General features: G+C 44.4%; 2 protein-coding genes across 2 annotated transcripts in view; one reads left to right on the top strand and one right to left on the bottom strand.

Annotated features, from left to right (window-relative positions):
• Window positions 1-12765, bottom strand: part of tubg1 (tubulin, gamma 1) — a 66438-nt gene extending 53673 nt beyond the window's left edge. Inside the window, exon 1 of the mRNA XM_067969296.1 lies at window positions 12646-12765. Within this exon, the coding sequence (XP_067825397.1) occupies window positions 12646-12694 (49 nt within the window). The 5' untranslated portion in view covers window positions 12695-12765. The remainder of the gene's footprint in view (window positions 1-12645) is intronic.
• Window positions 12766-15100: 2335 nt separating this feature from the next.
• The window catches only part of retreg3 (reticulophagy regulator family member 3), a 30528-nt gene continuing 24409 nt past the window's right edge, over window positions 15101-21219 (top strand). The window contains exon 1 of the mRNA XM_067969295.1: window positions 15101-15343. Within this exon, the coding sequence (XP_067825396.1) occupies window positions 15138-15343 (206 nt within the window). The 5' untranslated portion in view covers window positions 15101-15137. The remainder of the gene's footprint in view (window positions 15344-21219) is intronic.

Below are 21219 nucleotides of genomic sequence, written 5' to 3'. Positions count from 1 at the left end.
CTCTATCCACCCTATCTGTTCCCCTTAATATCTTATAAACTTCGATCAGATCACCCCTTAATCTTCGAAACTTGAGAGAATACAACCCCAATTTGTGTAATCTCTCCTCGTAACTTAACCCTTGAAGTCCGGGTATCATTCTAGTAAACCTACGCTGCACTCCCTCCAAGGCCAATATGTCCTTCCGAAGGTACAGTGCCCAGAACTGCTCTCAGTACTCCAGGTGCGGTCTAACCAGGGTTTTGTATAGCTGCAGCATAACTTCTGCCCCCTTGTACTCTAGTCCTCCAGATATAAAGGCCAGCATTCCATTAGCCTTCTTGATTATTTTTTGCACCTGTTCATGACACTTCAATGATCTATGTACCTGAACCCCTAAGTCCCTTTGGACATCCACTGTTTTTAACTTTTCACCATTTAGAAAGTACCGTTCTATCCTTTTTTGATCCAAAGTGGATGACTTCACATTTGTCTACATTGAATTCCATTTGCCACAGTTTTGCCCATTCACCTAATCTATCAATATCGCTTTGTAATTTTATGTTTTCATCTACACTGCTTACAATGCCACCAATCTTTGTGTCATCAGCAAACTTAGATATGAGACTTTCTATGCCTTCATCTAAGTCATTAATAAATATTGTGAATAATTGAGGCCCCAAGACAGATCCCTGCGGGACTCCACTAGTCACATCCTGCCAATGTGAGCACCTTTCCATTATCCCTACTCTCTGTCGCCTTTCGCTCAGCCAACTTCCTAACCAAGTCCGTACTTTTCCCTCGATTCCATGGGCTTCTATCTTAGCCAACAGTCTCTTATGTGGGACCTTATCAAATGCCATATAAATAACATCCATTGACATTCCCCTGTCCACTACTTTAGTCACCTCTTCAAAAAATTCAGGTTTGTCAGGCACGACCTACCTTTCACAAATCCATGCTGGCTCTCTCATTAACTGAAAATTCGAGATGTTCAGTCACCCTATCCTTAATTATAGACACCAGCATTTTCCCCACAACAGATGTTAGGCTAACTAGTCTATAATTCCCCGGTTTCCCTCTCTCTCCTTTCTTAAAAAGCGGAGTGATATGTGCAATTTTCCAATCTAGAGAACTTTGAAAGATTATAGTTAGGGCATCCGCAATGTGCTCACCTACTTCCTTTAAAACCCTGGGATGGAAACCATCTGGTCCTGGGGATTTGTCACTCTTTAGTGCTATTATTTTCTTCATTACTGTTGCTTTACTTATGTTAATTTTATCGAGTCTCTGTCCCCGATTCAAGATAAGTTTTCTTGGGATTTCCGGCATGCTATCCTCTTTTTCTACTGTAAATACTGACGCAAAGTATTTGTTCAACATGTCCGCCATTTCCCCATTGTCAATGACAATATCCCTACTTTCAGTTTTTAAGGGGCCAACACTGCTCCTGACCACCCTCTTTTTCCTAATGTAACTATAAAAGTTCTTCGTATTGGTTTTGATATCCCTTGCGAGTTTCTTTTCATACTCTCTTTTTGTAGCTCTTACTATCTTTTTTGTGACCCTTTGTTGATCTTTGTATCTTTCCCATTCGCCAGGATCTGTGCCATTTTTTGCCTTTTTGTATGCCCTTTCCTTATGTCTTATACTGTCCCTTACTTCTTTAGTTGTCCATGGCTGTTTTTTTTTGGCCAGTAGAGTTCTTGCCCCTCAGGGGTATAAACCGATTCTGTATCACGTTAAATGTTTCTTTAAACATTTCCCACTGATCATCAGTTGTTTTACCCATTAACAGATTTGCCCAGTTTACTGTGGACAGTCTCTGTCTCATCCCATTGAAGTCGGCCTTGCTCAAGTCTAGAATCTTAGCAGCTGATTCACTTTTTTCCCTTTCAAACACTACCTTGAACTCGATCATGTTATGATCACTATTGGAGAGATGTTCACGCACAGTTAAGCCGTTAACTAAATCTGGTTCATTACTCATTACTAAATCTAGTATGGCTTGCCCCCTTGTTGCCTCTAGGACATACTGCTGTAGAAAACTATCCCAGACACACTCAAGAAATTCACTACCTTTCTGACAGTTGCTAGTCTGCTTTTCCCAATCAATGTGAAGGTTAAAGTCCCCCATTAAGACCACTATGCCTTTCTTACACGCTTATCTAATCTCTGCATTTATACAATCTAGCACTTCAAAGCTGCTGCCAGGGCTCCTATATACAACTCCCACTATAGTCTTAGATCCTTTCCTATTTCTCAATTCAACCCATAAGGTCTCTGTTGGCTGCTTACCCCTCGTTATATCCCCCTTTATCATTGAAGTGATTTCATCTCTAATCATTAAGGCTACTCCTCTCCCTCTTCCATTTTCCCTATCTCTCCTGTAGACCTTATAACCTGGTATAATTAGTTTCCAATCCTGACCATCCTGCAGCCAAGTCTCAGTAATAGCTATCATGTCATAACCTGCAATTTGAATTTGAACCTGTAGTTCAATTAATTTATTCCTTATACTCCGTGCATTTGTATATAGAACTCTTAGTTGGGCCACACACCCTAGCCTGACCTTCAGCTTTGATGCTGGGTTAATCGCCTTTCGCCTTCTAGTTTTTATTTTATCTGTCGTGCCTAAAGTACACTTTCTTTCTGCTGCTCTACGCTTTTCCCTTTCACTTGTTCTTGAACAACTGTTTGTACTATTTGTATTGCAGATTTCCCCTGGGTCTTCCCCTCTCTTGCCGCTCTCAACTTTATTCCCTTCTGACTCCCAGCTCAGGTTCCAGCAAAACCTCCCTGCTCATATATTCTATGCCTCGGCTAATAAAGGGAAGTATTACATATGCCTTCGTAACCACCTTATCTACCAGTCCTGCTACCTTCAGGGATCTGTGGACATGCATTCCAAGGTCCCTCACTTCCTCTACACCTCTCAGTATCCTCCCATTTTTTTGTGTATTCCCTTGCCTTGCTTGCCCTCCCAGAATGCATTACCTCAAATTTCTCTGGATTGAATTCCATTTGCCACTTTTCTGCCCACCTGACAGTCCATTGATATCTTCCTGCAGTCTACAGCTTTCCTCTTCACTATACACCTCTCGGCCAATTTTTGTTTCCCTGCAGAACTCCACTGGCAACATCCTTCCAGTCACAAAAACACCAGTCGATCATTACCCTTTGCTTCCTGCCACTGAGCCAATTTTTGATCCAACTGGCCACTCTCCCTTGGATCCCATGGGCTTGTACTTTTTTGACCAGTCTGTCATGTGGGACCTTGTCAAAAGTCTTGCTAAAATCTATGGACACTATATCAAATGCACTACCCTCATCGATCCTCCTTGTTACCTCCTCAAAAATTCAATCAAGTTAGTCAGACGCAACCTTCCTTTAATAAATCCATGCTGACTGTCCTTGATTAATCCATGCCTTTCTAAGTGAAAGTTTATCCTGTCCCTCAGAATTGATTCCAATAATTTGTCCAGCACCGATTTTAGACTGACTGGCCTGTAATTACTCAATCTATCCCTCGCTCCCTTTTTAAACAACGGTACACGTTAGCAGTCCTCCAATCCTCCGGCACCATGCCTGCATCCAGTGAGGATTAGAAAATGATGCTCAGAGCCTCCGCCATTTCCTCCCTTGCTTCTTTTAACAGCCTGGGATACATTTCATGTACTCTCATACTTTGCAGAAGTGACATTTGTAGCAAGGAATTTTTAAACCACAAAATAATTTCAATTTTCTTGGACGGGGGTATTTTCTTTTCTCCCCATGCTGGTGCCACATTCCTCTTGCAGCCACCACCACTGCTGTCCAGGTTTCTGCCAAACACACTCTTCTGCAGTAGCAAGGGTTCAGGTGAGGGGAAATTTAGAAATCTAAAGAGAAAAGTAAAGGCATTAGAGCAGTCTAGCGATTCAGGTAAAGATAAGCAGAGTGTAACAGGCAGGGGCAGAGAGTTTAACGATGATAATGCATCAGCGAATAAGGCCAATTCAGGGAAAAGTGGTAAAAAGTTAAAATTAAAGGTGCTTTATCTGAATGCATGAACCATTTGTAACAAGATAGAGGAATTAATGGCACAAATAGAGATAAATGGGTTTGATTTAATAGCTATCAGAGGCGTGGTTGCAAGGTTGAGAACCAAATATTCTAGAGTTTCTTGACATTTTGAAAAGATAGACAAAATGGAAGAGGAGGGGGTGGAGAGTATAGAACGAGGGGGCACAGACTCAGGATAAGAGGTCGGCCATTTAGGATCGAGATGAGGAGGTATTGCTTCACTCAAAGTGTGGTGAATCTTTGGAATTCTCTACCTCAAAGGGCTGTGGATGCTCAGTCGTTGAGTATATTCAAGACTGAGATAGATAGATTTTTGGGCTATAGGGGAATCAAGGGATATGGGAAATGGGCAGGAAAGTGATGAGGTCGAAGATCAGCCATGATCTTATTGAATGGCGGAGCAGACTCGAGGGGCAATATGGCCTACTCCTGCTCCTATTTCTTATGTTTTTAACAATATGTCGTAGAACCAACCAGGGAACAGGCTATTTTAGATCTTGTCTTGTGTAATGAGACACGGTTAATTAGTAATCTCATTGTAAAGGATCCTCTAGGGAAGAGTAATCATAATTATGTCAGAATTTCACATTGAGTTCGAGAGTGACATGCTTAAGTCAAACTAGAGTCCTGAACTTAAATAAAGCCAATTACATAGGTATGAGGGGCAAGTTGGTTAAGGTAGATTGGGAAATTAGATTAAAAGGTGTTGGCCAGGGGCTGCAGTAACCTGAGATGTCAGCTGCTGATACACACAGGCAGGAACGACTTTTGAACTAAAGTAACCTAGGTTCAGTCCTGGCCTCAGCTGGCTGGAACCGGTCTGAATTAACTAGTTTTGTGAAAGACAAAGGAAATGTGATAAGACACAAGTCCTTATTTAGAAAAGGAGTAATGAGGTAATGCTACCTAAGTCCTTGGGACAGAGCCAATGAGGAGAAGACCCAGGCAAAAGCGAGCAGGCCTAAACCCCAAAGGGAGAGAGACAGCACAGCTTGAAGAGATAAGATTCGGAATAAGAATGAAGGATCTGGGGTGTGGAGCCAGAGCGAAGACTCCGGAGACCAACCATCGCGGAAGTGGAAGACCCTACGTCAGGGACATAGAGACGACGTTGAAAGAGAGAGAGAGAACGGAATACCTGGCCAGCGTCAGCTCTCCTTTTCGGGTATTATCCTTTACATTCTGCGACCACTCAGGGAGTGTCAGAGAAACCTAGTGGGTGTGCGTTTAGATCTTAGTTTGGGTATAAAACTGTATAACCTGGTGTAAACTACATGCCTATATCTAACCAGACATATAAGCTATATGATCTAACGGCGTGAATAAAGTGAATTGAGAGTTAAGAGAGAATTGACTCTTCTCCTCTGTGTACTAAGCCAGTAACCATAACCGGTGACCTCCGGTCAACAAAGATATGATGGTAGATAAGCAATGGCAAACATTTAAAGAAATATTTCACAATTCTCAACACACACATTCCATTGAGAAACAAAAACTCCACCGGAAAAGTGATCCATCCGTGGCTAACTAAAGAAGTTAAGGGTAGTATTAGATTAAAAGAAGAGGTTTATAATGTTGCGAAGAAGAGTAGTAAGCCTGAGGATTGGGTGCGTTTTAGAAACCAGCGAAGGACGACCAAAAAATTGACAAAGAGGGAGAAAATAGAATGAAAGTAAACTAGCAAGAAATATAAAATTGGATTGTAAGAGCTTCTACAAGCATGTAAAAAGGGAGAGAGTAGCGAAAGTAAACGCGAGTCCCTTAGGAGGCTGATACAGGAGAAATTATAACGGGGAATAAGGAAATGGCAGAGACGACGAACAAATATTTTGTATCCGTTTTCACAGAAGACGACACAAAAAGCATACCAGAAATAGTGGGGAACCAAGGTTCTAATGAGAGCGAGGTACTTAAAGTAATTAATATTAGTAAAGAAAAAGTACTGGAGAAATTAATGGGACTAAAAGCTGACAAATCCCCAGGGCCTAATGGCCTATATCCTAGGGTTCTAAAAAAGAGGTGGCTGCAGAGATAGCGGATGCATTGGTTGTGATCTTCCAAAATTCCCTAGATTCTGGAACAGTCCCAGTGGATTGGAAGGTGGCAAATGTAACCCCACTATTCAAGAAAGGAGGGAGAGAAAACAGGGAACTACTGGCCAGTTAGCCTGACATCAGTAGTCGAGAAAATGCTGGAATCCATTATTAAGGTAGTGGTGACAGAACACTTAATATAATTAAGCAGAGTCAACATGGTTTTATGAAAGGGAAATCACATCTGACAAATTTATTAGAGTTTTTTGAGGATGTAACTAGCAGGGTAGATAAAGGGGAACCAGTGGATGTAGTATATTTGGATTTTCAAAAAGGCATTCGATAAGGTGCCACACAAAAGGTTGTTACACAAGATAAGGGCTCATGGGATTAAAAAACAGAAAATGCTGGAGAATTCAGCAAATCAGGCAACATCTGTGAAGAAAGAAATAAAGTTAACGTTTCAGGTCTAAGACCTTTCGTCAGAACGCTTATTTCAGATTTCCAGCATCCACAGTATTTTGCTTTTGATGAAGGGCTCATGGGGCTGGGGGTAATATATTAGCATGGATAGAGGGTTGGTTAACAGACAGAAAACAGCAAATAGGAATAAACAAATCATTTTCAGGTTGGCAGGCTGTAACTAGTGGCGTGCTGCAAGGATCGGTGCTTGGGCCTCAGCTATTTACAATCTGTATTAATGATTAGATGAAGGGACCGAGTGTAATGCATCCAGGTTTGCTGATGATACAAAGCTAGGTGGGAAAGTAAGCTGTGAGGAGGACAAAGTCTGCAAAGGCATAGATAGGTTAAGCGAGTGGGCAAGAAGGTGGCAGATGGAGTATAATGTGGGGAAATGTGAGGTAATTCACTTTGATAGGAAGAATAGAAAAACAGGATTTAAAAAAAAATGGTGAGGAACTATTAAATGTTGAAGTTCAGAGCGATTTTGATGTCCTTGTCCACCAAACACAAAAAGTTAACATGCAGGTACAGCAAACAATTAGGAAGGCAAATGGTATGTTGGCCTTTATTGCAAGGGGGTTGGAGAACAAGAGTAACAAAGTCTTGCTACAATTGTATAGGGTTTTGGTGAGACCACACCTGGAGTTTTAGTCTCCTTACATAAGGAAGGATATACTTGCCTTAGAGGCAGTGTAACGAAGGTTCACCAGATTGATTCCTGGGATGAGAGGGCTGTCCTATGAGGAGAGATTGAGTAGAATGGGTCTATACTCTCTGGAGTTTAGAAGAATGAGAGGTGATCTCATTGAAATGTATAAAATTCTTAGAGGGCTTGACAGGATATATGCCGAGAGGCTGTTTCCCCTGGCTGGAGAGTCTAGAACTAGGGGGCATAGTCTCAGGATAAGGGGTGGGTGATGTGGGCTGAGATGAGGAGGAATTTCTTCACTCAAAGGGTGGTAAATCTTTGGCATTCTCTACCCCAGAGGGCTGTGGATGCTCAGTCGTTCAGTAAATTCAAGATTGAGATCGATAGATTTTTGCACTCTAAGGGAGTCAAGGGATATAGGGTTCGGGCGGGAAAGTGGAGATGAGGTCGAAGGTCAGCCATGATCTTATTGAATGGCGGTACAGGCTCCAGGGGCCATATGGCCTACTCCTTCTCCCATTTCTTGTGTTCTTACGAGTGGTGAACTAACCTCCCCATCCTGCGGAAAACAGCTTTCATATTCAGCACCGCCCTCATTAATTAGTTTAGATGTGGGACTCAGTAGAAAGGTTGGGGAAAATGAATCTACATCTTTCCCTCTACAGTGCAGTGTTTTGATTTCAGAAGAGACTCGCGACATATTACAGGTCACAAGTTTGGAAAAATATTAGAGTCATACAGTTATACAGCACGGATAGAGGCCCTTCGGCCCATCGTGTCCGCGCCGGCCATCAGCCCTGTCTACTCTAATCCCATATTCCAGCATTTGGTCCGTAGCCTTGTATGCTATGGCATTTCAAGTGCTCATCCAAATGCTTCTTGAATGTTGTGAGGGTTCCTGCCTCCACAACCCTTTCAGGCAGTGAGTTCCAGACTCCAACCACCCTCTGGGTGAAAAAGTTCTTTCTCAAATCCCCTCTAAACCTCCCGCCTTTTACCTTGAATCTATGTCCCCTTGTTATAGAACCCTCAACGAAGGGAAAAAGCTCCTTAGTATCCATCCTATCTGTGCCCCTCATAATTTTGTACACCTCAATCATGTCCCCCCTCAGCCTCCTCTGCTCCAAGGAAAACAAACCCAATCTTCCCAGTCTCTCTTCATAGCTGAAGCGCTCCAGCCCTGGTAACATCCTGGTGAATCTCCTCTGCACCCTCTCCAAAGCAATCACATCCTTCCTGTAGTGTGGCGACCAGAACTGCACACAGTACTCCAGCTGTGGCCTAACCAGTGTTTTATACAGCTCCATCATAACCTCCTTGCTCTTATATTCTATGCCTCGGCTAATAAAGGCAAGTATCCCATATGCCTTCTTTACCACCTTATCTACCTGTTCCGCCGCCTTCAGGGATCTGTGAACTTGCACACCAAGATCCCTCTGACCCTCTGTCTTGCCTAGGGTCCTCCCATTCATTGTGTATTCCCTTGCCTTGTTAGTCCCTCCAAAGTGCATCACCTCGCACTTTTCCGGGTTAAATTCCATTTGCCACTGTTCCGCCCATCTGACCAACCCATCTATATCGTCCTGCAGACTGAGGCTATCCTCCTCGCTATTTACCACCCTACCAATCTTTGTATCATCAGCGAACTTACTGATCATACCTTTTACATTCATATCCAAGTCATTAATGTAGACCACAAACAGCAAGGGACCCAGCACCGATCCCTGTGGTACCCCACTGGCCACAGGCTTCCAGTCACAAAAACAACCTTCGACCATCACCCTCTGCCTTCTGCCACTAAGCCAGTTTTGTATCCAAAGTGCCAAGGCACCCTGGATTCCATGGGCTCGTACCTTCTTGACCAGTCTCCTGTGGGGGACTTTATCGAAGGCCTTACTGAAATCCATGTATACCACATCCACTGCGTTACCCTCATCCACACGCCTAGTCACCCCCTCAAAAAATTCAATCAAATTAGTCAGACATGATTTTCCCTTGACAAAGCCATGTTGACTATCCCTGATTAATCCTTGCTTCTCCAAGTGGAGACTAATTTTGTCCTTCAGAATTTTTTCCAATAATTTTCCTACCACTGATGTTAGGCTCACTGGCCTGTAGTTCCCCGGTTTTTCCCTACTCCCCTTGCATTGCTATTAAAATTAATTTGTAGAGGAGGAAGCAAGATTATTTAAATCCCTTCATGGCCTTACCTCTATCTATCTGTGACTTCCTCCAGCACTGTAACCCCACCCTAAACTCTCCATTTCTACAACTCCAGCCTTTTGTGCAGTCCCGCATCCTTCGCTCCACCAACGGTGGCTGTGCCTTCAACCTAGGCCCCACGATCTGGAATTCACTCCCTAAACCCCTCCACTTCCAGTCAGATCATCCTAAAAACTCACTACTTTCACTAAGCTTTTGGTCACCCCTCCTAATACTTTCTTCTTTTGGTTACACCTCTGAAGTACTTTGGAACATTTTTCTACATTAAAGCTCTACATCAATGCAAGTTGTTGTCATTGTTGCTGCTTGGCAATCATATTTCTAACTGCTGTATATTCAATATGTTCATAATTGCAGAGATTTTGCAGCAGACAGGGTATTACTTACTTACTTATTCACTTCTGAATCAGAAGTTTGTGGGTTCAAGTTCCCACAGACTTGAGCACATAATCTAGGCTGATATTGGAGTATAATACTGAGGAAGTGCTGCACTGTCAGAAGTGTCGTTTTTGGATAAGATGTTAAACTGAAACTCTATCTGCTTGCTTAACGTGGTCCATAGAGGTTGCGAAAGGAGGCCATTCAGCCTATTATGTCCGTGTCGGCTCATTGATAGAGAAATCCAAAGCTAATCCCGATGTCCCGCACTTTTCCTTTGGCTCTGGATTAGTTTCAAATATTTATCCAATTTTCTATTAAAGGATACAATGGTTACTCCCTCAATGTTCCATGTGCCCTACTCCTATTTCTTATGGGATATGGAGATAGGGCAGGAAAATGGAGTTGAGGTAGAAGATCAGCCATGATCTTATTGAATGGCGGAGCAGGCTCAAGGGGCCGTATGGCCTCCTCCTACTTCTTACATTCTTAAAGCATTCAAAGCTCTTACACCTTTTGCGTAAGGCGATTTCTCCTAATCTCGCTCCTCACTCTCAACTGATGATTTTAAAATCGATGATCCGTCAGACTCCAATGCTCCAACCAGAAGAAATAATCTTTCCCTACTCACCCTCTTCATAATTTTAAAACTCTCTATTCATTTTGGCCTTCTCCGATTCAGTGGAAGTAGTCCCAAATCAAGTCGCTCCTCATAACTATAGCTTCCCATCTGTGGTGTCATCCTAAGCTGTGCACTCTCTAAACTTTAGTGTCCTTTTCATGACAGGGTCCCTGAAGCTGTACAAGTACTCTACCTTGCCGTGTAAAAATATCACTACCTCTATACTCTTGCATTTTATTTATAAACCCCAAAATGCTATTGGCTTTATCGACCTTCAGGGAATTATCTATTTGCACCCTCGGATCTATCTGTTCTCTACACCATACAGCATCTTTCAATTGATTGTTACTCCCATTGCTTGTTTTCCTCCTAAAACTCATCACCTCACAAATTTTCCACATTAAATTGTATTTATCATCAGTCTGCCCATTCCACTAACCAGCCTGTGCCCTCCTAAAGTCTTTTGCAGTCCCCCTCGCTGTATGCCACAACCCTTACTTTTGTGTTGTCAGCAAATTTTGATACTATACTCCCTATGCCCAAGTACAAATAATGCAAGTCCAAAGAACAAAGTGGACCCAGTACTGATGCTGGGGTACATCATTTCCATCCCTTTTCCAGTCAGAGTAAAATCATTTAACCTCTAAACTTTTGTATTCTGTATGTCAATCAACTTTCTATCCATGCTGCTACATTTCCTTTTACACCATACGTCTGATTTTTATAACAAGGCTCCTGTGTGACATCTTATCAAATGATTTCTGAAAATCCCTAGACACCACATCCATTGTGTTCCTTTTTCTATACAATTAATCCTTCTTCACAATAATCTATAATTTGTCAAACATAACTTTGCCTTTAACAAATCTGTGCTGGCCATCTTTGATTAGCCTATGAATTTCTAGATGCTCACTAATTTTGTTGAAAATTATGGATTTGAAGAGTTTGTCTACAACTGACTGGTCTATAGTTAGTCAGTTTATCTTTCTAACCCTTCTTGATCAGACACGTTACATTGGCTACCCTCCAGCCGCTTCACAATTTGCACAAGGACTAAAAAGCTGTGGCCAAAGCCCCTGCTCTATGAATTTATTTTCCAATGACCACGATCAGTTGTTCCACATTCTCCTTTAGTGTATCCACATTCTCACTTCCACCATCATTTGTAAAAACTGAATCAACATGCTGCCCTTTGGCCACATTATCCAAAGCCATGGGGTCAGATTCCACAGGGGTGCCAATGACACCAAGCTCTACCTCTCCATTACGTAGGTGCTGTCATACTGCTTGTCCAACATCCAGTCTCGGATGAGTGGTAACTTCCTCCAGCTAAACAGATATCAAAGCCATCATCTTTGACCACAAACTTCATACCCTCCACATAGACTCCGTCTCCCTCCTTGACCACTATCTCAGGCTGAACCAGAGCGTGTGCAACTCTGGCATCCTGTTTGACCCGGAGTCAAGCATTATTCTAATCATCACAAAGATTGTCTATTTCCTCCTCTGAAACATTGCTCTATCCATTTGCTGCTAAAATACATTTTCAGGCCTTTGTCACCTCCAGGCTCATATACTCCAATGCTCACCCACCCCCTCTCCATTCCCCTGACTTCAGGCTCTTGTGCATCTTCCCTCTTCATCCCACCGTTATGGCTGTGCCCTGAACTGTCTAGGTCGCCTGTGAAGTACCTGGGCAGGTGTTTCTCCCCTCAAACCGCTTTTTAAATGCAAACTGTTGTTGAGGCTTAGTAGCGATTTGTACAGAAGAGGCAATTTATACTGACTCCAGGGAGCTTGTGCACTGAAGATGCTCCCAGTGCTGCTTTCAAACTCCTGGGATGCAGTTAGCGAAGACTCTGCCGGTATGCGGCGAAGCCCCAGCCTCCACTGAGCTCTTCCCTCCAGTCGCAACAAGCCGGCCTCCGGGCACGGCGCAAGCTTTGGGCCGCAGGCTCTGTGGGGCCGATCGCGCCTTTTTCAATGCACCCCCTAAAGCGAGGAGCAGACCCGAGCAACTCAGCGGCTCTCGCTCATATCTCCACGCCAGTTTCTGGGACCCTCCTGAGTAGCCGAGATTCGCAGCTAGCCCAGCCCGTGGTTGTCCGCTATGGAGTGGGACCGTTATCGGGAAGGCGGCACCGTTGACCAACAGGCCCAGCAGCCACTGGCTCACCCGCCACATCCCCGGGTGTAAACCCGCCTTTCCCCACACAGGGTTTCTGCCTTACTTTGGTTGCCGCATTGGCCGAGCTGTAGAGTTATTATTTCCCGAGGCATAACCGCCGCTCCTCACTATCCGCAAGCGGCGCTTCTCCCGCCAACCGCTAAACGGACAACACCGCACCAAGCATGCGCAAAGCAAGCTGTCCGGCTAGCGCATGCGCAAAACCAGATCGCCTGTTTGCGCTTGCGCAGTATAGGCGATCGGACCTGGTTCGGTATTTGGGCCAGAGGCCGGTAACCGGGAATTAAGCAGCTGAAATAAACACAGAAAATGCTGGAGAAGCTCAGCAAGTCAGGCAGCATCTGTGGAGAAAGAAACAGAGTTCACGTTTCAGGTCGAAGACCTTTACAGACTAATTCTGACGTAACGTTACCTCTGTTTCATAGAAAGTTACGATGTGGAGATGCCGGTGATGGACTGGGGTGGACAAATGTGAGGAATCTTACAACACCAGGTTATAGTCCAACAATTTTATTTGAAAATCACAAGCTTTCAGAGATTATCTCACCTGACAAAGGTTTTTGCCTCTACCACCCTTTCAGGCAGTGAGTTCCAGACCTCCACCACCCTCTGGGTGAAAAAAAAATTCCACTGCTCCCTCTAATCCTTCTCCCAATCACTTTAAATCTATGACCCCTGGTTATTAACCTCTCTGTTAAGGGAAATAGGTCCTTCCTATCCACTCTATCTAGGCCCCTCATAATTTTGTACACCTCAATTAAATCACCTCTGTTCCAAGGAGAACAACCCCAGCATATCGAATCTTTCCCCATAGCTAAAATTCTCCAATCCTCATAAATCTCTCTAGTGCAATTACATCCTTCCTGTAATGTGACCAGAACTGTACACAGTACTCAAGCTGTGGCCTAACCAGTGTTTTATGCAGTTCCAGCATAACCCCCCTGCTCATATATTCTATGCCTCGGCTAATAAAGGAAAGTATTCCATATGCCTTCTTAACCACCTTATCTATCTGTCCTGCTACCTTCAGGGATCTGTGGCTATGCACTCCAAGGTCCCTCACTTCCTCTACACCTCTCAGTATCCTCACATTTATTGTGCACTCCCTTGTCTTGTTTGCCCTCCCCAAATGCATTACCTCACACTTCTCCAGATTGAATTCCATTTGCCACTTCTCTGCCCACCTGACCAGTCCATTGATATCTTCCTGCAGTCTACAGCTTTCCTCCTCACTATCAACCACATAGCCAATTTTTGTATCATCTACAAACTTCTTAATCATGCCCCCTACATTTAAGTCCAAATCATTAATATATACCACAAAAAGCAAGGGACATAGTACTGAGCCTTGCGGAACCCCACTGAAAACAGCCTTCCAGTCACAAAATCACCTGTTGACCATTACTCTTTGCTTCCTGTTACTGAGCCAATTTTGGATCCAACTTGCCACTCTCCCTTGGATCCCATGGGCTTGTACTTTTTTGACCAGTCTGTCATGTGGGACCTTGTCAAAAGTCTTGCTAAAATCTATGGACACTATATCAAATGCACTACCCTCATCGATCCTCCTTGTTACCTCCTCAAAAATTCAATCAAGTTAGTCAGACGCAACCTTCCCTTAATAAATCCATGCTGACTGTCCTTGATTACTCCATGCCTTTCTAAGTGATGGTTTATCCTGTCCCTCAGAATTGATTCCAATAATTTGGCCACCACCGAAGTTAGACTGACTGGCCTGTAATTACTCAATCTATCCCTCGCTCCGTTTTTAAAGAACAGTACAACATTAGGAGTCCTCCAATCCTCCGGCACCACGCCTGTATCCAGTGAGGATTGGAAAATGATGGTCAGAGCCTCCGTTATTTCCTCCCTTGCTTCTTTTAACAGCCTGGGGTACATTTCATCTGGGCCTGGTGATTTATCTACTGTCAAAGATGGCAATCCCCTTCCTTTGTCTCTCACTAAGTTTATCCCATCCAATATTTCACACTCCTCCTCCTTAACTGCAATCTCTGCATCGTCCCTCTCTTTTGTGAAGACAGACGCAAAGTGTTCATTAAGAACCATACCCACATCTTCTTGGTGAGCTTCTCCTGCATTTTCCGTTTTTATTTCAGATTTCCAGCATCAGTAGTATTTTGCTTTTGACGAAGCAGCTGATCCTGACTCTCGTTAATCCGGAGCAATTCTCAGATTCATTTCGAATAAACGCCGGGTCCACAGCGACCTCGCAAGAGTAAAGCGGAGACGCATGCGTATTAACGGCTTCCTGGGTTTTTTAAATCAAAGCAGCGACCTTTTTTAGTGTTTTTAGGCCCCCCTTTTATAAGAAGGGGTTTAAGGGTGTGTTCACTGCAAAAAACCCAAAGAAAACCAAAACCAGGGTCAAATTAAGATGTTATTATTTTTGTCCAGGATGCCCACCGGCCGCGGAAAGGCTTTTCCTGGTTTTATGTTTATGGCAGTGACGACACAACCTTATTAATATTCATATTTCCTGATTAATATTCAGTATCCAGGCAGCGCGGCACCAAGATGGCGGCGGCGACAGCAGGGCCTGCAGAGAGCGGCGGCGGCGAGCGGGCCCCGGGCACGGCCCCCGACTACCAGCTCCGGCAGCAGCAGTTACTCCGCATCCTGAGGCACTACGAGCCGGTGCTGATTTACTGCCAGAGCGTGCTGGTGTGGGAGAGGCCGCTACACAGCCTGCTCCTCCACCTTGGCGCCAACGCCGGCTTCTGGTAAGGGAGGAGGAGATCCCTGGGAGTGGGTGGCAGCCCGCGCTGGTGTTCGTGCTGTATGAGGCGGGAAGGCACAGGGCCCGGCCCGGCCCCCTCCCCGTTTGGTGTAAAGTTAATGGGGAGGGCCTGCTTGGTTGACCCGGCAGTCAGTCCAGGGCCTGAATTGTTGATGGAGACCGTGTTGCTGACAGGTACATGCCCTGAAATGTCGCAATTATTATAAACTTACTAGGCTGCAGCTTCCTGGCCCACTCTTCCATCCTCGGTGCTCTCTTATCATTCCTTTGCTCCTCGGCAGCATTAACTATGAGTAAGACCTTCAGTATTTGCGCTAAGACACCCAACCTCACTGCCATGTCGTCTGGCCGCCTGTCTGATAGCAAGTCATGGACTAGTAGTTAGAGCTTTCTGCAGCTCCATATTGGTAAAGCCGAAGCCATTATGTTTAGATACCACCAGAAACGTGGCATCTGATTTTATCCATGTTCCTGCTTAAGCTGAGACTGACTGTGTGCAGCCTTGGTCTCATTTGTTTCTGAGCCCCAAATCCAAACTACTACCAAGTCCACTGTTTGCATCTTCTAGTATTATCGATGGACTGTTCAGGTGGGCAGAAAAGTGACAAATGAAATTCAATCTGGAGAAATGTGAGTTAATGCACTTGGGAAGGCCAAACAAGACAAGGGAATACACAATAAACGGGAGGATACTGAGAGGTCTAGAGGAACAGAGGGACCTTGGAGTGCATGTCCACCTGAAGGTAAGCAGGACAGGTAGATATGATGGTTAAGAAGGTATATGGGATACTTTCCTTTATTAGCTGAGGCATAGAAGAGCAGGGAGGTTATGCTAGAACTGTATAAAACACTAGTTAGGCCACACATTACAGGAAAGATGTGATTGCACTAGAGAGGGTGCAGAGGAGATTTACAAGAACGTGGCCAGGACTGGAGAATTTTGACTATGAAGAAAGATTGGATAGGCTGGGGTTGTTTTCTTTGGAACAGATGAGGCTGAGGGAGATTTAATTGAGGTATATAAAATTATGAGGGGCTTAGTTAGAGTGGACAGGAAGGACCTATTTCCCTGAACAGAGGGGTCAATAACCAGGGGGCATAGATTTAAAGTGATTGCTAGAAGGATTAAAGGAGTGCTGAGGAAATTTTTTTTCACCGAGGATGGTGGGGGTCTGGATCACACTGCCTGAGAGGGTGGTAGAGGCAGAAACCCTCATTGCATTTAAAAGATGCTTGGATGTGCACTTGAAGTGCTGTAACCTACAAAGCTACGGACCAAAGCTGGAAAGTGGGATTAGGCTGGAAGGCTCTTTTTCAGCCAGCACAGACATGATGGACCAAATGGCCTCCTGTGCTGTAAATTTCTATGACCTCATAAAACCACCTTCTCTGTCTCTACCTCACTACCATCGAGGCCGTATGATCTTCAGGCTCAACTTCACCACTGCTCCTCTCATGAGCATCCCAAACTGCACCCTACACTTGTTTCAATTCACCCAGAGGTCTGTTACATGCAAAATGAAGACAGAAAATGCTGGAAACAGGTGTGAGGCAGTTTCTGTGGAGAGAGAAACAGAGTTAATGTTTCAGGTCGATGATTTTTCTGTTATCTGCATCCTATTCAATGCAAGTTCCTGCTCCTCTATCACCCCAGTCCTCACCTGCTTCCAGTCTCCCAGCATCTGTGATTTCTAAATTCTTGTTTGAGTTTTTTTTTATTCGTTCATGGTATATGGGCGTCACTGGTAAGGAGAGCATTTATTGCCCATCCCTAATTGCCCTTGAGAAGGTGGTGGTGAGCCGCCTTCTTGAACCGCTGCAGTACGTGGGGTGGAGGTTCTCCCACAGTGCTGTTAGGAAGGGCGTTCCAGGATTTTGACCCAGCGACGATGAAGGAACGGTGATATATTTCCAAGTCGGGATGGTGTGTGACTTGGAGGGGAACGTGCAGGTGGTGTTGTTCCCATGTGCCTGCTGCCCTTGTCCTTCTAGGTGGTAGAGGTTGCGGGTTTGGGAGGTGCTGTCGAAGAAGCCTTAGTGAGTTGCTGCAGTGCATCCTATGGATGGTACACACTGCAGCCGCGGTGCGCCAATGGTGAAGGGAGTGAATGTTTAGTGTGGTGGTTGGGGTGCCAATCAAGCGGGCTGCTTTGTCCTGGATAGTTTCGAGCTTCTTGCGTATTGTTGGAGCTGCACTCATCCAGGCAAGTGGAGAGTATTCCATCACACGCCTGACTTGTGCCTTTGTAGATGGTGGAAAGGCTTTGGGGAGTCAGGTGGTGAGTCACTCGCTGCAGAATACCCAGCCTCTGACCTGCTTTTGTAGCCACAGTGTTTATATGGCTGGTCCAGTTAAGTTTCTGGTCAGTGGTGACCCTCAGGATGTTGATGGTGGGGGATTCGGCGATGGTAATGCCGTTGAATGTCAAGGGGAGGTGGTTAGACTTTCTTTTGTTGGAGATGGACATTGCCTGGAACTTGTCTGGCACGAATGTTACTTGCCACTTATCAGCCCAAGCCTGGATGTTGTCCAGGTCTTGCTGCATGCGGACACGGACTGCTTCATTATCTGAGGGGTTGCAAATGGAACTGAACGCTGTGCAATCATCAGTGAACATCCCCAATTCTGACCTTATGATGGAGGGAAGGTCATTGATGAAGCAGCTGAAGATGGTTAGGTCTAGGACACTGCCCTGAGGAACTCCTGCAGCAATGTCCTGGGGCTGAGACGATTGGCCTCCAACAACCACAACCATCTTCCTTTGTGCTAGGTACGACACCAGCCACTGGAGAGTTTTCCCCCTGATCCCCATTGACTTCAATTTTACTAGGGCTCCTTGTGGCCACACTCAAATGCCTTGAAGTCAAGGGCAGTCACTCTCACCTCTGGAATTCAGCTCTTTTGTCCATGTTTGGACCACGGCTGTAATGAGGTCTGGAGCCGAGTGGTCCTGGCGGAACCAAAACTGAGCATCGGTGAGCAGATTATTGGTGAGTAAGTGCCACTTGATAGCACTGTCGACGACACCTTCCATCACTTTGCTGATGATTGAGAGTAGACTGATGGGGTGGTAATTGGCCAGATTGGATTTGTCCTGCTTTTTGTGGACAGGACATACCTGGGCAATTTTCCACTTTGTCGGGTAGATGCCACTGTCAGTGTATGTGACTATATTGTCACTGTATGGCCTCATCCATTCTCTGCAGACTTCTTCCAGCTCACAACTTTTACTCTGGTGTATTGTGCGTTCCCCCCTACCCATTACTCCCACCAGTGGCAGCGCCTTCAGCCTCGTTGCCCAGGACTCTGGAATTTTCAAAGCCTTTTCATCTTGCTACTTCTATCTATGCCTTCATTCATCACCCCATAACTCTCCCCTGAATTTCTGCTCTGTGCCTGATCTCTTTTTTTTCTCTTCTCTCATCCCCAGCTCCATCAAGTGACTTGGCCTGCTCTGTTGAAGTGCAAATTGTTACCCAGGAATCTAGTGTGTAACACTTCATGGGGACACCAGGAACTTCCCTATCTCACAGCGTGGCAGGGCTGACTGCCGGGCACAACTTTATCATCACAAAACTTTTATTAAAAAAATCTCTCATCACAGTAAAATATCACTCAGCATTCTTACTGATGAATAGTACACTTCGGAATAAACTCAGTAGTTTATGCAGCCCCTGGCCAACACTATACTTGCATCTCACACCATTTTCAAGGATCAGATCAAAGGCTGTGAGACCGCAGGGCCAGTGGCCAATTTTAAAGATTCCTTTTCAGAGGCTGTTTATGAAAAGCTCAGCAAGAATCACATAGCAGCGAACAGTATCTTGTCAAATGTATTTAGTAGCCTGTCAGATTATTCACATTGTTGTCACTGGTTATTGGTCTAAGGCTTTAGCAAGTCAGTATTAACTTGGAGACAGATCTGCTTGTTTGTATAAATCCCTTGTGCTCTGGGGTCTGTCTCAATCTGAGCCCAGTTAATAGCACCAGTATGGTCTTAAGTGACATCTCTGAATAAAGAGGCTATAGTCAGATCCGAGTTATTGATCTGTAGAAGCAGACATTTGTTCTTTTTTGCGTATTTATTGGAATTGGTCACAGGATGTCTTGGACATTTGGTTCACCTGTGGGTTCAGACAAGTTAAGTGCACTGTGCTACAGCCTTTAACTGTGACTTGCAGAGAAAATCTTACTTGAATACAAGACTTTTATTTTCTGAAATTAAACACTGAACCACATGCAACTGTGATGATATCTGAAGCTTGTGAGCGAGTGGCAGGTCTCTCCCCACAGTGACCTTCACTGTCCATTGATTGCAGGACTCTCCAATTTCTGGAGAGGCGATTTTTTTTTTTTTTTTTAGCTAGCATATTATAGGCCGGTCACAAAGTGCTAGAATTTCCAACGAGGCTGAAAGAGGCAGAACCCTCCAAGATCTGGGATCCACCTTAGATTCTGCACGGATGTTGCAGTCTAAAACCCACCACTCCTGAAGTTTTGAAGCCCACAGTCTCTGTCGGGTAACCTGCAAATGAGGAATTTTGTCATTTTAAAGAGAAGGAGGCTATTCCCCCATCTTGTCTGTGGCGAATCAGAGAGAGTAATTCAAAACTAATCTCCCATTGCCCTGTAACTTAGTACTTTAAATATTTAACTAGTTTTCCCTTAAAAGATGCAATGGTCTCTGCCTCAATCACTCCCTATGGCCAAGCATTCCATGCTCCAAAATACTGCCTAAAGAAATTTCTTCTAACCTCTCCTCACACTGCTAGAAACAATTTCAAATTGATGGCCTCATCACTCAAGTCCCAACCAGAAGAAATAGTTTTTCCCTATTCAATGTATCAAAAATCTTTGTAATTTTAAAAACCTCTATATTAAATCTCCTTTTAGGCTGCCAATGGAAATAATCCCAATATCTCAAGTCTCTCCTCATAACTCCAGTTTCTCACCCCAACATCACCCTGATGAATCTACTGTTTAGCCTCTCTATGATTTTAATCTCCTTTCTGTAATGGGGTGCCCAAACCTGCAGAAAACACTACCTGTAACCTAATGAGTTTTGTGCACATTTACCATTGTTTCTTTACTCTTGTACTCTATGCCCCTATTTATAAAACTCAAAATGCTGTTAACTATTATGGCTTTCAATGTTATGCTCCCTATACCTAAATGAACAGGGCAGGTATAGCAAGCAATTAGTAAGGCAAATGGTATGTTAGCCTTTCTTGCAAGGGGTTTGGAGTATGAGAGTAAGGAGGTCTTGCTGCAATTATACGGGGCTCCGGTGAGTTCACACCTGGAGTACTGTGTACAGTTTTGGTCCCCTTACCTAAGGAAGGATATACTTGCCTTAGAGGGGGTGCAATGAAGGTTCACTAGATTAATTCCTGGGATGAGAGGGTTGTCCTATGAGGAGAGATTGAGTAAAATTGGCCTATATTCTTTGGAGTTTAGAAGAATGAGGTAATCTCATTGAAACGTATAAAATTCTTAGAGGCATGACAGGGTATATGTGGAGAGGCTGTTTCCCCTGGCTGGAGAGTCTAAAACTAGGAGATATGGTCTCAAGATAAGGGGTCTGCCATTTAGGATCGAGATGAGGAAAAGTTTCTTCACTCACAGGGTGGTGAATCTTTGGAATTCTCTACCAATATTTGTTGAGTATATTCAAGACTGAGATCGATTACATTTTTGGACACTAAGGGAATCAAGCAGATGGGGATAGGGCGGGAAAGTGGAATTGAGGTAGAAGATCAGCCGTGATCTTATTGAATGGCGGAGCAGGCTCGAGGGGCCATATTGCCTACTCCTGCCCCTGTTTCTTATGTTCTTATCCCTGGCTCCCTCCTTTTCCT

Source organism: Heptranchias perlo, chromosome 30 (genome assembly GCF_035084215.1).
Source record: "Heptranchias perlo isolate sHepPer1 chromosome 30, sHepPer1.hap1, whole genome shotgun sequence".
In the NCBI taxonomy this organism is placed as follows: Eukaryota; Metazoa; Chordata; class Chondrichthyes; order Hexanchiformes; family Hexanchidae; genus Heptranchias; species Heptranchias perlo.
The sequence above is the reverse complement of the archived record's forward strand: the minus strand, read 5'-3'. Positions and strand labels throughout refer to the sequence as shown.